This window comes from Carassius carassius, chromosome 21, assembly GCF_963082965.1.
Source record: "Carassius carassius chromosome 21, fCarCar2.1, whole genome shotgun sequence".
NCBI classification, from domain to species: Eukaryota; Metazoa; Chordata; class Actinopteri; order Cypriniformes; family Cyprinidae; genus Carassius; species Carassius carassius.
In genome coordinates, this window is record NC_081775.1 from 15,747,210 (window position 1) to 15,768,717 (window position 21,508).

General features: G+C 35.5%; 1 protein-coding gene across 2 annotated transcripts in view; it reads right to left on the bottom strand.

Moving 5' to 3' along the window:
• Window positions 1-21,508, bottom strand: part of oxct1a (3-oxoacid CoA transferase 1a) — a 45,563-nt gene that overhangs the window by 311 nt on the left and 23,744 nt on the right. For both annotated transcript variants that reach the window (XM_059503468.1, XM_059503469.1), the window contains exons 13-16: window positions 19,239-19,314; window positions 9,203-9,292; window positions 3,429-3,509; window positions 68-169 (exon numbers count right to left, since the gene is read on the bottom strand). In XM_059503468.1, the coding sequence (XP_059359451.1) occupies window positions 68-169; window positions 3,429-3,509; window positions 9,203-9,292; window positions 19,239-19,314 (349 nt within the window). The remainder of the gene's footprint in view (window positions 1-67; window positions 170-3,428; window positions 3,510-9,202; window positions 9,293-19,238; window positions 19,315-21,508) is intronic.

A 21,508-nucleotide genomic window follows, 5' to 3' on the forward strand; every position in this document is an offset into this window, starting at 1 on the left:
TACATACAGTATGGTATAAAGTGTTTAATATTATTACGTGCTTCTGTAATTCAATTGTGTCATTCACCTCAAAGTCAGTCCCTGTGCATTTCTTAATGTCATCTGGTGTCAGACCCTCCCAAACCTCAGTCAGGGTTAAACCTTTGTCCTTGTCCACATCGAATACAGCCTGGAGAAGAAAGGAAAACAATGTGAGCATGACAGAAGTGCCATCAAATGTGCAGCCATGTGTAAGTGAATTCTTCTGACCTTGAGGATGTGGTCAGATGGGGTAGAGAAAGGAAATGTGGTGAAAAAATGTAATGAAAAACAATATATCCAGAAAGTCTAAAAACACACTGGGGAAAAAAGGGAATATAAACCTCCCAACTATTAGCGCAATTTATTTCTTTTATTGTGTTCATTAAACTTGCAGTAATTAAATGGGCTCTAAACAGGTCAGATCATTAACATAATTTTTTATTCTATTATTGTAATTATAATACAATACATAATACACAATGTTGTTTATAGAGACATAAAAACACATTTGTTAGTCAAGACACGTACGTGGTTCACAATGACCTGCAAGAGGTCAAGTGCATGCATTGTGCATGCTAAAGGCCATTACTGAACCAAATCATGTATGTTTGCATGAAACCCAGCAGCCTGTTGTTAAAGGGATAGTTCACCCAAAAATGAAAATTCTGTCATTAATTACTCACCCTCATCTCATTCCAAACCTGTAAAACTTTTGTTTATCTTCAAAACACAGATTAAGATATTTTTGATGGAATCCGAGAGCTCTCTGACCCTCCCATAGACAGCAAGGATCCTAACATGATCAAGGCACCGAAACGTAGCAAGGAGATCTTTAAAATAACGCATGTGACATCAGTGGTTCAACCGTAGTTTTATGAAGCTACAAGAATACTTTTTGTGCACAAAGAAAACAAACAAAAAAAACTTTACTCAACAATTTGTCTCCTCTGCATCACCCTATAGTGTCATTATGGAGAGTATCACATATGTAAACAACATATGCTGTTCTGTGTCAGCAGCACCATACGCAGATATGCCATTTACATTGTTTACGCTTTGATCTGAATGTAAACAACGAATCCGCGTACATAAGTGGCATATGTTATTTACGTATGTGATACTCTTCATAATGGGGCTATAGGGTGATGAGGAGGAGACAAATTGTTGAATAAAGTCGTTATTTTTATTTTCTTTGCACACACAAAGTATTCTCGTAGCTTCGTAAAAATTACAGTTGAACCACTGATCAGAGGGTCAGAGAGCTCTCAGAATGCATCTTAATTTGTGTTCCAAAGATGAACAAAGGCCTTACAGATTTGGAACAACATGAGGGCGAGTAAGTAATGACTTAATTTTCATTTTTGGGTCAACTATCCCTTTAATGTTCAATGTGACCCAGATCTAATGTTGCCGGAGTCTCATTTCACTGAATACCTGTGGAGCAGAACCTGCCATGGGCAGCTTTGCCTTGGGCCTGCTGTCTCTGCATCCTCTCCTTCATCTGAATGAGTCTCTAGGATTTGCTTGGATGTGTAACAATGTAGGCCTATACCTGCCAGAGTTCCAGACGGAGTCATAAAAATGTTTCTCTCCTCAGTGATATTGTACTGCATGCTTGTTTATTTTTTTTCAACAATTGGGGAAAGCTAATTGAACAGTCAAACATGGCAAGATGGATGGCATAATAACATCACAGTTTGCCAGCAATATTTATATAAAACGTCCATCGCTGGAGATATGTGTGCTGCTGAAATGACAAGTGGAAAATTGGCTCAGCATGCCATTTTTGGATTTATATGCATTCTAGGAATCAAGGATGTTTGCCCTGTATTGGTTCTATTTAGAAGACAGCTCATAATGAAACTAACATATTAACCACATATGTTAAGTTAGATCCTCTGGCTCTAACAGTTGCTCTTTCTTGTTAATATTTTTAATAGAGGTTTGAAAAGCAGCTTAAACCTTGTATTTTTTGAGTGACAATCTATATGTTTAGTCTCAGTACTTAGTTAAATCATGAAGGTAGATATTACTGAAGCTTAGTATTAAGTTTCAATTTCAATTAGTTATTACTTAAAGCATTAGAAAGCACAAACTAACAATGAAAAATACTTTTACAGCATTTATTAATTTTAGTTAATGATAATTTCTACAGATATAAAAAATGTCTAATATTTCAAGACCTGTATTATAAATAAAACATATATTATAAACAGATATATAACAGTGCAGAAAATATACCTTATCCTTCAAAAGTAGGGTTTCATTAAATTAATTAATGTGCCATTTAAGACACTTAAAAAAAAGAAGAAAAAAATAAAAAGATTTTTAATATTCCATTCAAAGAATCCTTGAAAAATGCACAATGTTTTCAAGATTAGTAATAATAATAAATGTTTCTTCAGCAATAACATATTAGAATGATTAATGAAGGATCATGTGACACTGAGCCGCCAAGTATCAAGGATATATTTGAATGCTAAAGATGTTTCTTGAGCTATTAAAATGGCCTTGGGGTCTTGAAGAACATGAGGGTTAAAGAGTCAAAAGGTTCTTCTTACAAGCAAAATTAAAGCTCAGCTTGTTAGGCTGACAGACAGGGGTTGTGTTGAACAGCAGGGTAGCATGACAAACACAGGCTGAACAGAAGGTGGTGGCAGTGTAGCTGGAGAGGTCTAACCTTTCCAAATGTTGACAGAATCCTTTCAATGGAAACCACAGTGTGTAATTGTTACAAAAGCAGACGCTGGCAAAGCATACAAAGAGAAACAGAAGACTAACAGGTAAGGAGCGGAGAAAGGCTGTGGTGCATACAGTCCAGTGACACCGCTGGCGAGGCGAGAGGTCGGCTCAACAAGTGCCAGCAGCACTCCATAAAAACCAGCAGCTACAGTATGAACAGACACAGCAGTCAAGAGCCCCTGAACCATCTAATAAGGCTCTTTGATGAGACTACAGCAAATCCTTAGGCTCCACCACCTAGCTCTTCGAATACAGGCCATGTAGCAGGGCTGATAATATTATTAGGTAGCATTCACATTAAGTAGCTCTGGGTTTCAAAAAAACAACAAAAACAAACAAAAAACAGTCAATATGTAATGTCGCTCCAATCAGGAGATTTGATAAAGGTTGGCCCAATAATTGGATTTCCATTTTCCACTGCTTATGTGCAGTGTCATAACAATTCATCATATCTTCTTATCTCTTTGTACATGCGTTAAGAGAAGGGAGCAAAGCCATTTTCACAGCTTTTCACTGTGGCAACTGAAGTTTTATCCAAGGCTGATTTTGTATATTGATGAAGTGATAAGCAGCAGAGTCTGGTTAGACACGGTGTGGGCTGTTGATTAAAGTAGTCTCCTATGTTAAAAAGGTAAAATCATTGGCTCTTGTAAATCAAAACCCACCTTTTCTGTGATTATACGGTCCACACACTGTTTTCCGGTCAGAGGCAGATTGCACTTCTCCAGAATCTTGTGTTTGCCACCCTAGAAAATATGTAACAAAACAAACACAAAATATAATGTAGAATATTAAATATCTAAAATACGCTATGTTTCATTAGCACAAGAAAACAAGGAATTCAAAAAATAAAATGTCTTTTGGCCCATATTAGTTTTAATATATATTATTGAGGACTGTCTGAGGGTTGGATGATTTAGAAATTAATTTCAATTTAATTCATTAATTTAAAACTGAATTACCAAGACCCATAAGACTTAGATCTATTTATCCTCTTAAATGCAGAATAATGTTTGATTAGATGTACTTCTGTAAATTACATATACATGAAATTATATTATAACAAATGAACATGAATAAATATGAATATGAACATGAATAAATGAGTATTCATGAAGTGAATAAATATTACATTAAAGCATTGTGGTGTCCTTCCAAAAAATTTGACAATATTATAATATATATTTAATATGTTATATAAAATGAATTATTAGTGATTCATAATGTAACTAGTTATAGTAGTAATATTAAAAATAATACAATAAGTAATTATAAGTAATATAATTTCATACATGACATATTAAATATAACTTATTTACAATAAATTATTTATCTGAATACATATTTAATGTTTAATATTTATTTAATACTTATTATATTCAAGTATGATCATTTAAATAGTTATAATATAAATACATAAACATTATTAATCAATGTTTCCCATTTTAACCCATTTACACATTAATTTTTTCAGAAATACTCCATATGATTGTATCTAATTATATGCTCATTATGACTTTTTGTTGTTGTTGAGAAAAACGTCTATTCAACATGAACTTATTTGAACTACATTCCATTTTAATTCTACTTTTTATAAAACTGAATTGAAATTTTAATTCAGGAATGGCAAGTAAAAAAGGCGCTCTAAATTAAATGCTGAATGGTGCACAACCCGCAGGCGTACTGGATACACTCGCCCTGCTGACTCCATGTGCTGTTGGATCAGGGCATAATAATTAGATAGCTAATGGTGGTCAACTCTACTCATGTCCAGAGAGTTCATCCCACCAGGGAAAAGCAGCTGGCCCTGTTAGCCTTCCTCTAGGCCGGCCACTGCCAGCATGAACAAAGAAGGGCAGCATGTGACCACAGGCAGCCATGTCTTTCTATGCCCATCTCTCTTGTCTGGAGAGTGGGGAAGTCGTGGCCTAATGGTTAGAGAGTCGGACTCCCAATCGAAAGGTTGTGAGTTCGAGTCCCGGGCCGGCAGGAATTGTGGGTGGGGGGAGTGCATGTACAGTTCTCTCTCCACCTTCAATACCACGACTTAGGTGCCCTTGAGCAAGGCATTGAACCCCCAAATGCTCCCTGGGCGCTGCAGCATAAATGGCTGCCCACTGCTCCGGGTGTGTGCTCACAGTGTGTGTGTGTGTGTGTGTTCACTGCTCTGTGTGTGTGCGCATTTCGGATGGGTTAAATGCAGAGCACAAATTCTGAGTATGGGTCACCATACTTGGCTGAATGTCACTTCACTTCACTTGTCTTTCACTCCATCTCTGTCTGAATCAATGTGATCTGAGTGGTGTGAAGGGAATTATGTCACCACTGCCATAACCGAGACTATTCACGACCCTTGAACAAATCTAAGCACATTTCACAGATGGGAACACTGAACTCTGACATAGATTGTTTAACAATGGTGTCATTTAGGTTTAATAGGGGTTTTCTTGATGGACACATCCAAAAACATCCAAATCTATGTCTGAGTCTTTCTCTCTCTCTTTTAAATTTTTTTGGAAGAATTGACATATATACTGTGTGTGTGTGTATATGTGTATATATATATAAAATTATAAATTAAAATAAATATGGTTAATTAATCAATTTTATCAATAATTAATACTCAATGTTTTTAATCTGACAACATGCTGATGGCCAATTTCTGAAGAAAAATAAATAAATATTAATTTCTTTCTACTACATTCTATTTAAATTCTTCTTTGATTCTTCTTTCACAGACAATTTCAAAATGTGCTGAACATACCACTAAAGCTGTACCTTAAGGACTGTTACAAGAAACAGTAAAGAGCACCCTCTTGTCGTTTCAAACCTGTATGCTGTCAAAGGTTTTTGAAGAATCTTTACACAGCTCCTTCCATTAAATGACAGTTCATAGTGGCTGTCAAGCTACAAAAAGAGACCACAAAAGCAGCAGAGTGGTCCATGTGACTCATGTAATATATTACAAATCTTTAGAAGCCATACAAAGCTATTAAATATAGCTTCAAAATACTTGGTATGTAATGCACAAGCCAATTTCAGGATACTTTCATGATGCTTTCTTGTAGGAATGCATCAATATTAAAACTATGGGCGATATAATTGTTTTCATGGTATGGTTATTCAACTTAAAAATTCTATAATTTTTTTTTTACAACTAAAACTAAAACCATAAAAATCTAGCTGCCAAGGAAATATTTCTTATTTTTGTTGTTTAATTTGCAGTACTAAAATAACTTAACGTTAAAATATATATATATATATATATATATATATATATATATATATATATATATATATATATATATATATATATGGTACTGACGTTTAAAAAGAAATAATAAAAATTGCAAAACAAAACAATTAGTAAAACTATCTATAATTTTAAAAGCAGAAAACAACATCTAATTCAAAATATTAACAAAAACTACAGTAGTATATCAGTATATCAATGAAACTAAAATAAAACTGGTCTAAAGTAATCAAAAATGAAACCTAAAAAAGAAAACATAATCTCTCTAATATCAGCCAAAACTGATAAGGTAACGATATGCTGTACATCCCTATGTTTTTTTTTTTTTTTTTTTGCTGTTTGGAGCAAAACATTTATTTGTATGTTATTCACAAACAAAAAAAAATCCCCACTGATAAAATAACAGCATACAAATTTGGAAAAACATGAGGGCGAGTAAATAATGACAGAATGTTTATTTCTGGGTAACTATCCTTTAAGATTGCAAATACGCATAGCATACACCTTTGACATGGCATGTATGTATTCCCCTATCTGCACAGCTGAAAGCTTCTCAGAATACTGATGCCTCTCCAAATGTCTGCTTAAGGAAAATAGATTCTGTCACTCACGGGAAATAATGATGCCCTTCTCACAGGGAATATGTGCCATGCAATGTGACTCAATAAGAATCTGTTCATTAAAACAGATTGATGCAATCTTCACTTGCTTCTACATTTAGAACCAAACTACTTGGACGAATTACAAGAAACACTGAAGAAATACCTTCATAATATAATGCTCAACATACCTTATTCTGTTCATATACCATATCTTTGATAGTTGATTTACCATCGACTCACGAGAAAGAAACATCACTTATATTACTTTTTTAAGTAGCTTCCCAAAAAGTGCTGACATTTTTAAAAACCAGCTTATAAATTGGGATTTCAGGAGTGGGGAAAGTTTTCAAACTGAGTGGTGGGTCTAGTGACTATGGAAAAGTCATGGATGGCATAGATAAATGTACAAATATGACACGAGTGGTCATTGGATCTAAAGCTCACTTTTAATAAGCCAAGCAACTTCTAATAATTATCCAATTAAAGTTACTAACATGCAATACTGTTCAAAAGTTTGAGGTCAATATGTTTTTTGTTTTTGTTTTTTAATGAAAGAAGTATTTTATGTTCACCAAAGCTGTATTTATTGATTAAAAATAAAAATAAGTAAAAAAAAAAATAAAGTAAAAACAATAATATTGTGAATTATTATTGCGAAAACTTAACTGTAATATTGTCACTTCTGATCAGTTTAACTCATCTTAGCTGAATAAAAAAAAAAAAAAAAAAAAAACCCAGAACAGACCAGTATGAACAGTAGTGCATATTAGCGGTTGAACGACTTCTGATTTTTTGAAGTCTACTTTTATGTGATGAGAGTCGAGTCGAAGTTGACTTGTCGCTAATGACTACATGAATGAACAAATAATTCTGAAGCTGAGACTTAAACATCTTGTGCACAGCTATGGCATATGACACAGCACTTCCCACATGGCTTTTGCTCCTATAAAAGCTAATTTTTATCAGTTCTTTTGTCTTTGGGTTGTTATATTTCGTTTATAGATTTCTGCTCAAATGAGATACAGATAAAGTAGCACAGTAAAGATTAAATTCATATGAATGCATTATTGAGAACGATTGCGTGTGTGAATAAATTCTACCTGGCAGCGTCTCTCTTCTAGTAGTGAAGCTGTGGGATTTAGTTATTAAGAAATAAATGCTTGAACTTTTCAGTTTCGAAGCTATTTTATTGGGAAATCACAGAACAGTGTTGCCAATACATTTCCGCGTTGAATGATTTTGTGTGCTTGAGATCAGTGTGTGATGTACGAGCTACTGTCTGTAGACTATGTGTGTGTGTGTTACAGTGCAGCAGCGCATTAGATTAGAACAACAATTAATTCACTGTACAATAGACTGTTTAAAACGTGTATTCTTCAGTTCAGTTTTCGAGCATCCAGTAATATAATCATACATTTTGTAGAGCACTTTCAGAACATGCATGTATTTGTCATTTTAACTGTTCAGAAATGGAGCGTAAATGTGAAAGTCCTTCAAAGATTTCTTATCCTGTTGCGCCCTCTATAGGACCAGTGACTAGTCGACGTCGACTAGTTGATACCCCTAGTGCATATATCGAAAATGGATCATTTTCATTGCATTAAATTTTTTTATTTGTTACTAACTTTTTACAATTTTTGGTCACACTTTATTTTAAGGTCCTTGTTACAGTGTAATTATACATTTAAGTACGGAGTAATATTAATGAACTACATGTATCCACTATATGCTAAGTGTTACCTATGTATCATTTCAATGATTACCTGCCACCAATAACACAGACTATACAACACCCAAATGCCAGGCCGAGCATTGTTAGCATTTATCTCTGCTTAGTGATAGCTACTGATAGCTACTGTATGGAGCCATTCCTGGTATTTTATTCCTGTCAACTACTACCTGTTTAGTCTTGTGGTGTTTTCAGATATCTTGCCTGTCTTTGGATTTTTCTCTTGACTTGCCCTGTTTGGACTCTGTTTGACCCTCGCCTGAACTATTGCCCTCTGTTTCGAATTACCCCTTTGGATTACCCTGTTTGGACATTGTTCGCCAGAGATTGACCATGTCTGTTTAATGGACTACTCTTTTGTCTTGCCCATGATATGCCTGTTTGCCAGTGTCCAACCCTTGCCTGTTAAAGCTCTGCAGATGAATCCAAACGCCTCTGTCAGTTTCTCTGTAACAACTTCCCTGTAATTATGCATAATTTATTGTTGTTATAATAGTAAGTACATGCAACGTGTGACAAGGACACCTTAAAATAAAGTGTTACCAAACTTTTTGTGTACTGGATCAAAATGGAATGGAATTTATTTTCTTATTTAATTCGCAGGTCCCGAACATCATTCTGTGTCATTCTAGCCCAATTCAAACACAGAACACTTTACCATCTGTCACTACGCTTGTCTGCATTCCAGAACTATATGCAACATCCAAAACTTGATCATTTGGAAATATTTTCATTAGCATTAGCACAAACAAACAAATGGCCATGTTGTGTCTGAAATGCTAATTATATTAAATTCTTGTTATTGAGCAGCAGCTAACAAGCCAGTATAACAAAGTCTCATATGATTACACCTACCTTAGCAGAGTGCTCCATTGTAACAACCACTTTAGTTCCAGCACTGGCCACTAAATCCATAGCCCCTCCCATGCCCTTCACCATCTTACCCTGAAGGGAAACATACAAATAAAGATGTTGCAAGACACAAGCAACACATGCATATAAATCAAAACACATTTTTGCATTACAAACACACAATATTTCAGGTTGTAGGAAACAATTGAGAACTGATTAAGCAATTCAAATGAAATCCTACAGTGGTCTATGTATTTTAGTTCAATTTGAGGAACACAGGAGAGCTCGGTCAGATCTGTTTTATAAGGGATCGGAAAGGGCATTGTTGCTAGGAAACCATAAACCAGATTACCTGTGGCTGGAGTCACTTAACAAAAGGGCCTTTTTAGTGACGTTTATTTTATTGTTTTTTTTCCCCCAAAACATGCTCAAACACAGACACTTGCACAAACAAACTGGGCACATGGAAGCTAAGAGTATAAGCTTGTCTTGTGCCATATAGATTTAGTTTTGCTCTTGAATGCATCAACATAACATTTCCTACCATCCCTGAAGCAACACATTAAGTAAATGCCTAGATATTCTGCCATAATTTAGATCCACTATGACAAATGGAAACGGCCTTGACCGCTCATGCTTCCTGATCCCCCGTAGTATCTTTTTATAGGAATTTCTCAAATCTATTTTATAGGCTTTGGGTATTCATTTAAGAAAATGTCTTCTGCTGTTTTTCAAAGTATTGGGCTTAAGCTCAAACAGCATGATCTTATTCAGTCTCCAACAGAGACAGTCGTACTTGAAATGCTTGAGTAGATTCTCAATAAAAAGAAGTGAATATAAATGGAACACTTAAAGTCTTGATGGTTTTTCTGTACTACAGGTGTCTGCATTTTGTGCACACTCATGTATGGAGGAATATCTTTGAACAATATCTTTGAACAATATTATTTTTCAAGGTCTATTTATCTATGATAATGTCCTCAATACAGGCTTACGGAAAGTCATTCCTGTTTACTCTAAATGTAATGGAGAAATCTTAGGTAAATTAAGAGGCCACACAGACATAATATGGCGAATTATGTATTAATATATAACGATTAGGGATACTCAATATTGTTCCACTTGGATATTTAATTGAGCTGGGCCAAGATTACATTACACATTACAATATATCTCAATAGTGTCAGGTGCGATAAACCATGACCTATAGCAAGTAGTAACATGAGTCTCCAATGAGTCTCCTGTGATCACTTACAGTATGATCCGAATTTCAAGCAATGTGGTTTTTGTTAACTAAAACTAATAAAAACAATTTTCATTACGTGAACTAAATTATAAAAAATGAAAAATCAAATGTTATTAAAAGTTAAAATTAAATACAAAATGATCAAATTAAATAAAATAAAAATATCAAAAATGTTCATAAATACTGTAATAATACATAAATAATACTAAAATGACACTGATTTCAAGAGTGTGGTCATTTCATGACTTAATAAATCACGTACATCAGTGCGTAACATATTGATAAAGTATCAAAATTTTTAGATTTTGGACACATTTAACCCTTTTTTTGCTCAATTGCTGACTGACAGGTCAGTAGACAGTCCTTCAATGTCCTTCTGATGCGTGTGGTTTATGTCACAAGCTCAATGTGGTTTTTAACATTCAATAATTCTTTAATTGGCATATTTTGTTATATTTGTATTTTTATTAAAGCAATTAAAAACTAATTTTATTTCTAAATTAGTTTTAAGCAGTAATAATAACTGCAATCCAACTGAGACACTGTACATTATTCACTGAAATGAATCTTGAGGTAGTTGCTGTTCCCGGCCCTATATATGGCTTTCCTACAACTGAATAACAATAGAAAAAATGAATTGCCAAAGAGTGATGTAAGCTTTCATTGAGTTTCCATCCTTGAAAACGGTTCACAAATCACACCAAATGACATATATGGATATGAAACTCGAACTTTCATTTGTCAGATGAAGAATAATAATGCATTAACCGATTGAAAATGGACCAAGAGTCTATCTCAAAACCACAAAGAGCAAATCAATCAATCAACCATCAAGCTCTCATCATCACTGCAAAGGGCTCTTAACACAGAGAGCTTGACAAGCATGCAACTAAATAAAAGGGAGCAAAGTGGAAAGAAAGGGTCCAAGTACAGACACCTGGGCTTTATTCTACTTCGTTTATGCAGGCTTTGAAGGAGGCACATTCTGGAAGGAGAGCTGTTTACACGTTGGGGAAGTGCCACATGGAAGTGCTGTGTGGGTGTGTGTGTATATATATGTGCTGAGGGGATATTTCACATGGAGAAAAAAAAATGCAACTTTAGTGGACAGCAGACAGAGTTTCCATGACAACTTATCAAATATTTCCCTTGTAAATCACACTATCCTTGCTTTTCATGACTGCTGATGAAGAGGAGAAATTATGCCTGTGACGAGTGGGGCGGGGCCGAGGGATGTGGGAACGAGCGAGGCCGGTGGAGTGATTGGGAAATGAAAGTCTTTCATTTGATTGTCCGCCGGTTCCCGCCTCCTTCTTCCCGAAGATTATGGAGTTTTTATTATTACAATGCCCTTCACTTCAGGTGATTTCCTTTTGTCGGTTTGCATCCTTATCCGCTCCTCTAAATTCATTCTCTCCTACACAAACGGGCTGGACATTTAAATGCGTGGCAATTCAATAGCGTCTAGCATTAATGCCGTTTCTTAGACAACAACTGAAGTGCTAATGACAGTGTGACAAAAGGCTGTAGTTTAACAGAGCCGAACAACTGCAGACAACTGTATAATTCTTTATCACATCTTGGGAAGTCTGTGAACTTTAGGGTATTACATTCCAGGTTCTTTTTTTTTTATAATTAACCAGAAACATAACCTTTTGAAACGGTGGCTTTCCTCTGCGCAGTGTTAGCCACTGACACTTCTCCCTTAATTAATATCAAGAAACCTTGAAGCACAAATTTGGCCAAAAAAAAAATTTGTTAAATTAAAATAATTTCATCATTGACTCATTTCCAAATCTGTAAGACTGTATATGCTTGGAAAATAATAAGTAAAGAAGGAACTATCCCTTTAAGCAAATAAGATACTATGAATATTATTACCATAATATAAGTAAGGAATAGTTCACAGCAGGCCACAGAATTATTAGCAAATAATGCACACCTGAGATGATGATGCTGCCAAGATGTGAAGCATTGGCTTTACGTACAAAATAAAATGGCACTTTGTGGCAAAAATATGGAAATAATTCGTAATTTAGTTTTTTTTTCCTATTGTTTGCTAAATGTATTGGTCAGTGCCTTTGTGGGTTTTAGTTCTTTTGCTGTTGTGAGCTGTAAGGACATTTAAAATATGGGAAATCATTTGGTGAATTAATTACTTTAGCGGTGAGTCCAAATGTTTTGAACAGTAAGACTTTTTTATGTTTTTTAAAGAATTCTCTTCTGCTCACCAAGCCTGCATTCATTTGATCCAAAATACAACAAAACAGTAATATTGCTTTATAAAAAATTTTATATAAAATTGCTTTCTTTTTGAATATATTTGAAAATGTAATTTATTCTTGTGATCAAAGCAAAATGTTCAGCATCATTACTTCAGTCTTCAGTGTCACTTTATCCTTCAAAACTCACTGGGTTATAGAAATTAATACTTTTATTTAGCAAGGATGCTTAAATTGATCAAAAGTGTTGATGAAGACATTAATAATACTGCAAAAGATTTCTATTTCAGATAAATGCTGTTCTTTTATCTTTCTATTCATCAAAGGATCTGAAAAAAATTCTGCTCCGCTGTTTTCAACAGATTAATAATAATAAATGTTTTTTGAGCAGCAAATCAGAATATTAGAATGATTTCTGAAGGACCATGTGACTGGAGTAATGGTGCTAGAAATTAAGCTTTAAAATCATAGGAATAAATTATATTTTAGAAGTATATTCTAATAGAAAACATTTTAAATAGTAACCAAAAATATATACATTTTACTGAATTTTGCTGTACTTTGGATTAAATAAATGCAGAATGGGTGAACAGAAGCGACTTCTTTAATAAAAAAAATATATATAAATAATAAAAAAATTATAAAAATAAAATCTTACTGTTCAAAAAATCAGTACACTTCATTATATATATATAAAAAAAAAAAAATTATGAAATGTATAAGTTAAAGGGATAGTTCATCCAAAAATGAAAATTAGATGTTTATCTGCTTACCCCCAGGATATCCAAGATTTAAATCCAAGATTTTTTTTACTCTCATAGATTCTGTTACCATTTTTCATGCATTGTACGACTGAGAGACTGCAACAACTGAAGCTAAAAATCATAATTTGTGTTTGACTAAAGAAACAAAGTCACCTACATCTTGGATGCCCTGGGGTGAAAGCCATAAAACATAGAAGAGAGAACAAGATTCATGCAGAAGAGTGAGCAAAGACTGAGCAACTTCTGTGTCCTTAAGTTCCGTCAGGTAATGGGTAACTTGAAGTGGACTATAATTTTGTGTCTGGGCTTGCTGAAAGGCTGTATAAGAGCCATTTCTTAGTGAGGGTCAAGAGTGAGTCCCAAATAAGGTTTGTTCTCTTGTTTTTAACAAGAGAGTGTGTGGGTGTTAGGATGTGGAAGCAAGCGGGATTATTTCATATCATCAAGTTCAGATTGTGACAGACCCCCATTTTTTGCATCTGCATTGTACATTATAATTAAAGACACAGCATGACTATAAAGTGAGGAATGGCTCTATTTTCCCACTTCTTGTCCATAAACCACTTCACCCAAAAAATAAATAAATAAATAAAAAAAAAAAAAAACAAAGCTGTCCTTTACCAATGAATGCCAACCAGCTCATCTAAGAGCTCAAGGCTGATGTACATTTGTTTTTGGATTAAGCTGCTCTGGAACATTACGAACGCAAATTCAAAATCCCCATTACTGCTGCTTCAGGGGCATTTTCTCCTAGGATGCAAGCACATCAAAATAATTTGGATGAGAAAACAATCAACAGTACAAAAATAAAATTAAACATGAAAGGTCAGATTGGCCATTCACACAGCATGTGTTTTTGCATTGAAAAACTGAGATGTGGGCAGTGGAAAAAAAATGCAAGGTCCTTTTTTTTCAACTTGAGTACAAAGTCATTAGAACTTCAGCCTTACACAAAATGCTGCAAAATACGTGCAATATGTGTGAATAATGGACAAAACATTTCATAGTGCATGTTATGCATAAAATAAGCTGAAAAACCAAGAACCATTTAAATTACCATTTGCTTTAAGACATGCTTTTTGGGGGAGTTAAATAACAGCACAAATACCATTTGACAAGCACAAACATTAGTAAATTGCGTTGCATGATTCATTTTAATACTCTACTCCCATAAATTTCGCGTCTGAAATGGGAACTCCTACAAATGCAGGTGAGGTGAGGCACAAAAATAACTGTGTCCAAGCCTTTTCAGTGCTTATTTTAATGCCAAAAGATGGTTTGCGCTGGTACAAGCTGATAGTAAATCTGGCCCTAAGATTTTAAAACAGGCTCTTCACAAATAACAATTTATGTCCTTATCTTTTTTTTTATTTGGTGAAAGGCTGTGTAAATCACACTCCAAGAAAGAATCACAAGTTAGTTATTTCCCTCACTAAAGCCATTAAATATGCAGTCTTATACATTTTTGTTTGATTTTCAAATGCTTTCTTGCTTCAAATCAAAGTTTGTAATGCTGTGATTCACCTTTGTAGCTGGTTGGCTTGGTTCATGGCTTATAATGCTTTAACAAATATTTTATTTATTTATATATATATATATGTATATATGTGAGAATTGGAAGAAATACTAACAGAACCAAAAGTAGGTAGGCACTAACAAACTCTATTATGTTCACAATTGGTCAGTAAATCCAAAGGAATGGGTAAAACTGATGAAAATGGAATTAATTATAAAGAAGAGTTTAGAAAGTACACAACTTTTTGGGCAATTCTGAATTGAAATGACTTTACATGATAATCTACGAGAGAGCTGGGTTTTTAGTAACCTGTTTGCTCGGTTAAAAGATATATTAACCTTCATACATGTCACCATCATAACACCTGTGGTATTTACAGGGGATTTGTTGATTAATGGTCCAAAAAGTGAAGATTAATAATAACAGCCGAACACCAGTTTTTTTTCCCATAAATAAAAGTTCATACTGTAAGCTGGCAAACCCTGACAACTTGTCTGCTTTTTATTGTTACCGGCCCCCTGTTGAAGATGCTAAGACTATTTGATGTAGCATGTCTTCATCACCATTTGGGATGCCGTGGAAAGGGAGAGCTGCTATCAGCCGATGAGCAGAAGGAAGAGGAGGGGACATATAACGTCCCTGTTCCTCTCTTGATAGTAGGAGTCTTTCAGCTCCAGGCCCTCTGGCTACATTACAGTCTGTTGTCCCTTTAGTTTGAGAGGTGGCCGGGGAGCCCACAGTAATTGGAGGGATTATTGTAATTAGTCTGCCAGGCTTGTCTGATTCATTAAGAGTTTAAATGCTAAAGACAGCTTAGAACAGCACACTCTAGTGCTGCATGCAAACCTAGTTATGTCTGATAATGTACCCTGATGGCCCCACATACAGCTACTGACCTAAACATACCATCACAGGAGAATATAGTCTTTACAGGTCTGTTGTATTAAGGTTAAACTTGCATTATATTTACATTGCACACTTCCCTAAAAATCGAGCCATGAACTTGCCGTTGCTACTGCTATGCTCCCCTGTTTAAGCTAGTGGAATGCATTATGTATCTGACTGAAAATAGTCAGACATATGTAAATAAATGTGTGATAGTATAAATGGAGCTAAAATTACCTTTTGGAAAAGGCTATTTAAAGGTACAGGTTGTAGGACCTGCAAAGAGAGGGCGCACTATCAAAACAATAACAATCGCGTGGTTTGATGACGCTAAGAAGGAGCATGGAATGATGGGATTTGTTGTCTCCTACCCAACCGCTGACGGCCATCAATCAGACGGAAAGATAAATCATGGCTTTAACGCGAGTTCAACGATTTGCGCGAGTAGATTACATACAAAGTCAATGCAAAGACCTGATCAGACTTTGGATCAGACGCGTTCTCGCGCTAGAGATGCGAAGCGATGCCCCGCGTTTGGCATGTATGCCACATAATACTAATCTTGTTGATCGTTATAATAGCATATGTTTTCTGTAAAGATACAAATCAAAACAACTCACCTGTCGAGTAAAACACAAGCGAGATCGGCATCTCTTTCTAGTTGAAGTTTGTCGCTAAGCTACTTCTGCATATGTCCACGAATCTGTGGACATATGAATCATGTGGTTTCTACGTCAGTAAAGGTGGTAACAAAGGGTAACTAACGTCATTGACAGGCGACTGCACTGCCCCTTATTATCAGGCGGCAAGGAAGTCGACCGGAAGTTGAAGTCGGCCGCGAGCTGCCATCTTGTAGCAGAACTTCACTTGCGTTAGCATCCCATTGACTTTGCATTCATTTTGGTGTCACTTTGACAGCGAATAACTTTACATCTGAGGCGTTTAAAGACTCCATTTGTCCATTAAAAGATACACGACAATGTATAAAGGGTTCCGTTACCTTCTATGTTACATTATGGCCCCGTAGAAACAGTTTTTGTAAAAAAAGGCTAACGATTGCGTCATAACCACTCGACTCTCTGTCGCACAGTAGAGAAATTACCGTACAGACAGGAGTAGAAGCTCGCAGGCAATTAACTTAATATGGCGTACTGGCGTTACATTTTAAAATACTATACAAAATAATTAATCAGAATACTTACTCCTGCTCACTCACGCCAAAGAACTCCCCGCTCAAGCTCGCCGTCTCTGCAAGATTAACGATGGCAGTTTGCACGCACAGCTACTAGAAGATTTACAAATGTCAGGACAGGTTGCTGACGTCATCAAGCTTAGTTTGAGTCTGCGCGTCAGAAACGGAAGTGCTAAAAATGGGCTTCACTTGTCTCAATTGAGTTCCAATGGGTTCGCTGTGTCCATTTCTTTTACTGTCTATGCTTATTATGAAAGCTTTTGTACATAATGTGTTATGGGTTTGGCGGTTTTCTTTTTCCAATATGCAGGTAAACGCGAGAAAGCCTGAGATTTCCGAAATGTCCAGTAATTAGATGAAAAATAAATTAAATTAAAAAATAAATCACAACATGTCTTTTTGAAATCAACAAAAAAACTAATTATATTAGTAAATAAAATTTTTTTTATCATTTATTACAATATACCCCCTTAAGGCAACATATATTTCAAAGCTTTGTAAAATAAAATAAAATAAAATAACATCTGGTCATAGTTTTAGCAAAAAAAAAAAAAAAAAAAAAAAAAAAAACCTTTCTACTTATTATCAACAAATAATATACTTTTATATACTGGAACACATATTTAAATAACATTTATTTCTCCCTGGCTGGAACCCATTGAAGTTCCATTGTAAGAAGGTAGAAATGGTAAAGCAGGGCACTCAAATAGTAAAGCAATGCACAAGCAACACCAATGTCATGTGTTTGATTCTCAGGGAGCACACAAAGTATATACTCTGAATGCTATGTTGCTGTCGCTCTGGATAAAAGCCTCTGACAAATGCATTCATTTAAATGTTATCAGTTCACCAATCCATATCTTCGGCATCTTAGACACATTAAGTAGCACATCTTTCATGAGTGTAATCTTTGCATTTCAATGTATGCTTCACATTTTGCCCTTACTGAAGTGCAAGTGAGGAGACTTAAGGGGAAAAAATGAAACAAGGATGGGGGTGGGGGAGTGGGGGATCACTGAAAGCAGAATGCATCTTATGGTCCATGTGTGTCAGTTTGCGAGAAATAACCTTCAACCAAACTCGATAAGCGAGACGCGCAGAGGGCCAGGAGGCTTGGAGGCATCAGTCAGTGACAGGGCGAGGGCCCTGAAGAACTATAAATAACCCTGCAGAGGTGTCTGCAAGCAGGGCAGCTGTGTATCGACAGTCCCTCAAATGACAGCAAGACCAGGCGTCACAGGTGACAGCCAGCAGAAAAACAGCTCCAAAAAACCACAGCCAACACTGACTCTCATTAAGCCTTGGAAACACATTTTGTGAACCTAGAGGGAAGCAATGACTTTGGATTTAGGACAATAGCAGGCTAGCTGATGCAAAGACAATACTTGGATGACTGTAAGAAAGAATTACACTGAACAATGTGAATGCAAATAATAGAATAGGAAACTGCTCTGACATGCAGTGGGTCTGATTAACTGGAGTCTGTGTTAGATCACTAGCTACTATACATTTCAACTGTTGGGATTTATGTTGTGGTTCTTAACTGTAGTGGTTCTCAACTCATGGGTTGTGACCCCAAAAAATTCAGATTAGGCTTGTCTAATCTCCAATTTGGATACTGAAAATTTGGATTAGCTTTTGGTTTAGCTAATACAGGCCAAAATTGATATGCACATTTGCACTACCATGTTACAAAATGAATTAAACTCTTCATGGGTTTGTACAAGCGCTACCTGAGTGACAACTTCTTTATTCTGCTTGAAAGGAGACGGTAACAGGCGTAAAATGAGACCATACATCTGTATTTGTGCTCTTCAGAGAACATCATCTTCTACATAAATCATTTCGGATTTCACACTGGGAGTCCTGTCATTAGCTGCTCAGTGATTTCCAGAAAACAAAAGGAAAGATCTCAAGTTAATCTCAGCGGGAGACTGACGAATGGATGCAGATGGAAAGAAGGGAAAGAATTGAAGTTCAGTTTGGTTCCTGGTAGGTTGTGCCTTGTACACTTGTCTTAAAATACTTAAGAAGGACACAACTATAAGCAATTAAAAACATACAGTATCTGCAAAGCCACAAAATGTTTTGTGTGTTAGACGCAAATGGATAGATTTAAGCAAGAAAAAAAATCTTGGTTCAGCTTCACTCTTATTGTTCAAAGTCAGTCATACAGCCATATGTATAAATAAGGAAATGAAGCTGGGAACTTGCCGGAATCATCCAGTTGGCCAGATCTCCATGCTTGGATACCTGCATGGCTCCTAACATGGTCAAGTTGATATGACCCCTAGAGGAAACAAAAAAAAATAATCAAATTAAATGATGAAATTTCATTGAGGAAAAAAAGGTGTATTGTCTGTTGTCAAAGGTATAGCAATGTATGAAACACAGCACAGAAGTCACTTTCAAACCAAGCAGCTTTCTGTTGGTCAATCTGGTCAATTTGCATGAGCAACTAAACCTTTTTGATAATTGCATTTGGAAATCATTTGCTCATACACAATTCCAAGCTTCGTATAGAAATTAATTACGTACTGGATTTATCCACGAAAATTTACTGAGCAATGGTAAACGTGATCATGTCTTTTATTTGCCAATATTATGTTTAAATATTTAACAGATTCAGAGACCAAACCTTATACTCCTATGTTTGGTGTCACTAACTAATATGACAGAATTCATAATTCACAAAAATATATATACAGAACATTGTGACTATACAGAATTTCCAACAAACAAAAAAAATAGGTTTCAATGTTATAATCCTGTCTGCAATAAAATACTAAGAGCTGGGGCATGCGTTATTATGCTGTGCAGGAATCACAACAATAAGCCACTGTTATGGCAACATGTCATTTGGTCATGGATTTAACAAATACAAGATATTACAACAAATAACTGACAAACTATTTAAAGAAACAAGTTCATGTTAGGATAAACTAGAGTACTTCCTTTATTAGTAATAATAAAGCAATAGTAGTAATAATATAATTAATCATGCTCAATAAGCTCTTGATTTATATAGAGGAATTATTGAGTCAGATTATAAACTAAAAGTCTAAAACTAAAAGTCTTAAACCAAATCTAAAAATCTAAATTTGAAACTTAAAGTCCAAGTCGAAAATTAATTTTGTATTTAGGATAGGGCATTTTCTATTTAGGGTTGGGCATTTGGTCATTTAGCCATTTAGGATTTAGGATTGAGAATTTGGTATTTAGGATTGGGCATTTAATCATTTAGCCATTTAGGATTGAGGATTGGGGATTTAGGATTGGGCATTTGAAGATTGAGGATTGGGCATTTGAGGATTGAGGATTGAGGAGTGTATGCAAATTAGGAAGCGTGGCCCAAATACTGGAGGCTGGGTTTGAAATGGCTGGTGCGCAGAGGCACCTTACGGACAGCAGAGGGAGCTCCCAGTGCTAAGGAGCACACTGTAATGAAAGTAATGTAATTGTAATGTAATCCTGTTTCTGTAATGAAACAGAGCGAGTGAGCGGCTTGAGCGAGGACTGTGTGATAACTTCAACTTAATGACAGCTTTGTAACATTTGTGGCCTCAAACACAAAGTCACCAGTGAAAGGAGGGCTATCGGTCTGACGACAAGAAAGCAGCAGACAGTGCAGCAGGTAAAATGCTAACATTAGCTACTAGTTATATAAGCTGATATTGCTAACATGCTTTAGTAGGGTATTATTATATTGGGACATGCTGTTTTCTTTTTTAAACTGCGGTTAACCCCTCTGACATTAGTAGATACACTCCTTTCACATTGCCACTAGATGGTCTTGTTTCGTTTTGTTTTTTTTTGCTATATAGCCTATATATATATTATAAAGATTGTGAGAGAAAAGAAATTAGGCTTGTTTGACTTGAACCGGCGCTGCACACTGCAAGACTGATCGGTTTATGACATTAAAGTACTGCGAGAGCGATTCAAAAGCATAAGGAGCTTCTACTCTCTTTGATGTCATATGTCGTGTGTGTATGTATATATACACTCACCTAAAGGATTATTAGGAACACCTGTTCAATTTCTCATTAATGCAATTATCTAATAAACCTGTTCAATTTCTCATTAATGCAATTATCTAATCAACCAATCACATGACAGTTGCTTCAATGCATTTAGGTATGTGGTCCTAGTCAAGACAATCTCCTGAACTCCAAACTGAATGTCAGAATGGGAAAGAAAGGTGATTTAAGCAATTTTGAGCGTGGCATGGTTGTTGGTGCCAGACGGGCCGGTCTAAGTATATACAAACACACCTCTGCGCACCAGCCATTTCAAACCCAGTCTCCAGTATTTGGGCCACGCCTCCTAATTTGCATACACTCCTCAATCCTCAAATGCCCAATCCTCAATCTTCAAATGCCCAATCCTAAATCCCCAAATCCCCAATCCTCAATCCTAAATGGCTAAATGATTAAATGCCCAATCCTAAATCCCCAAATTCCCAATCCTAAATCCCCAAAAGC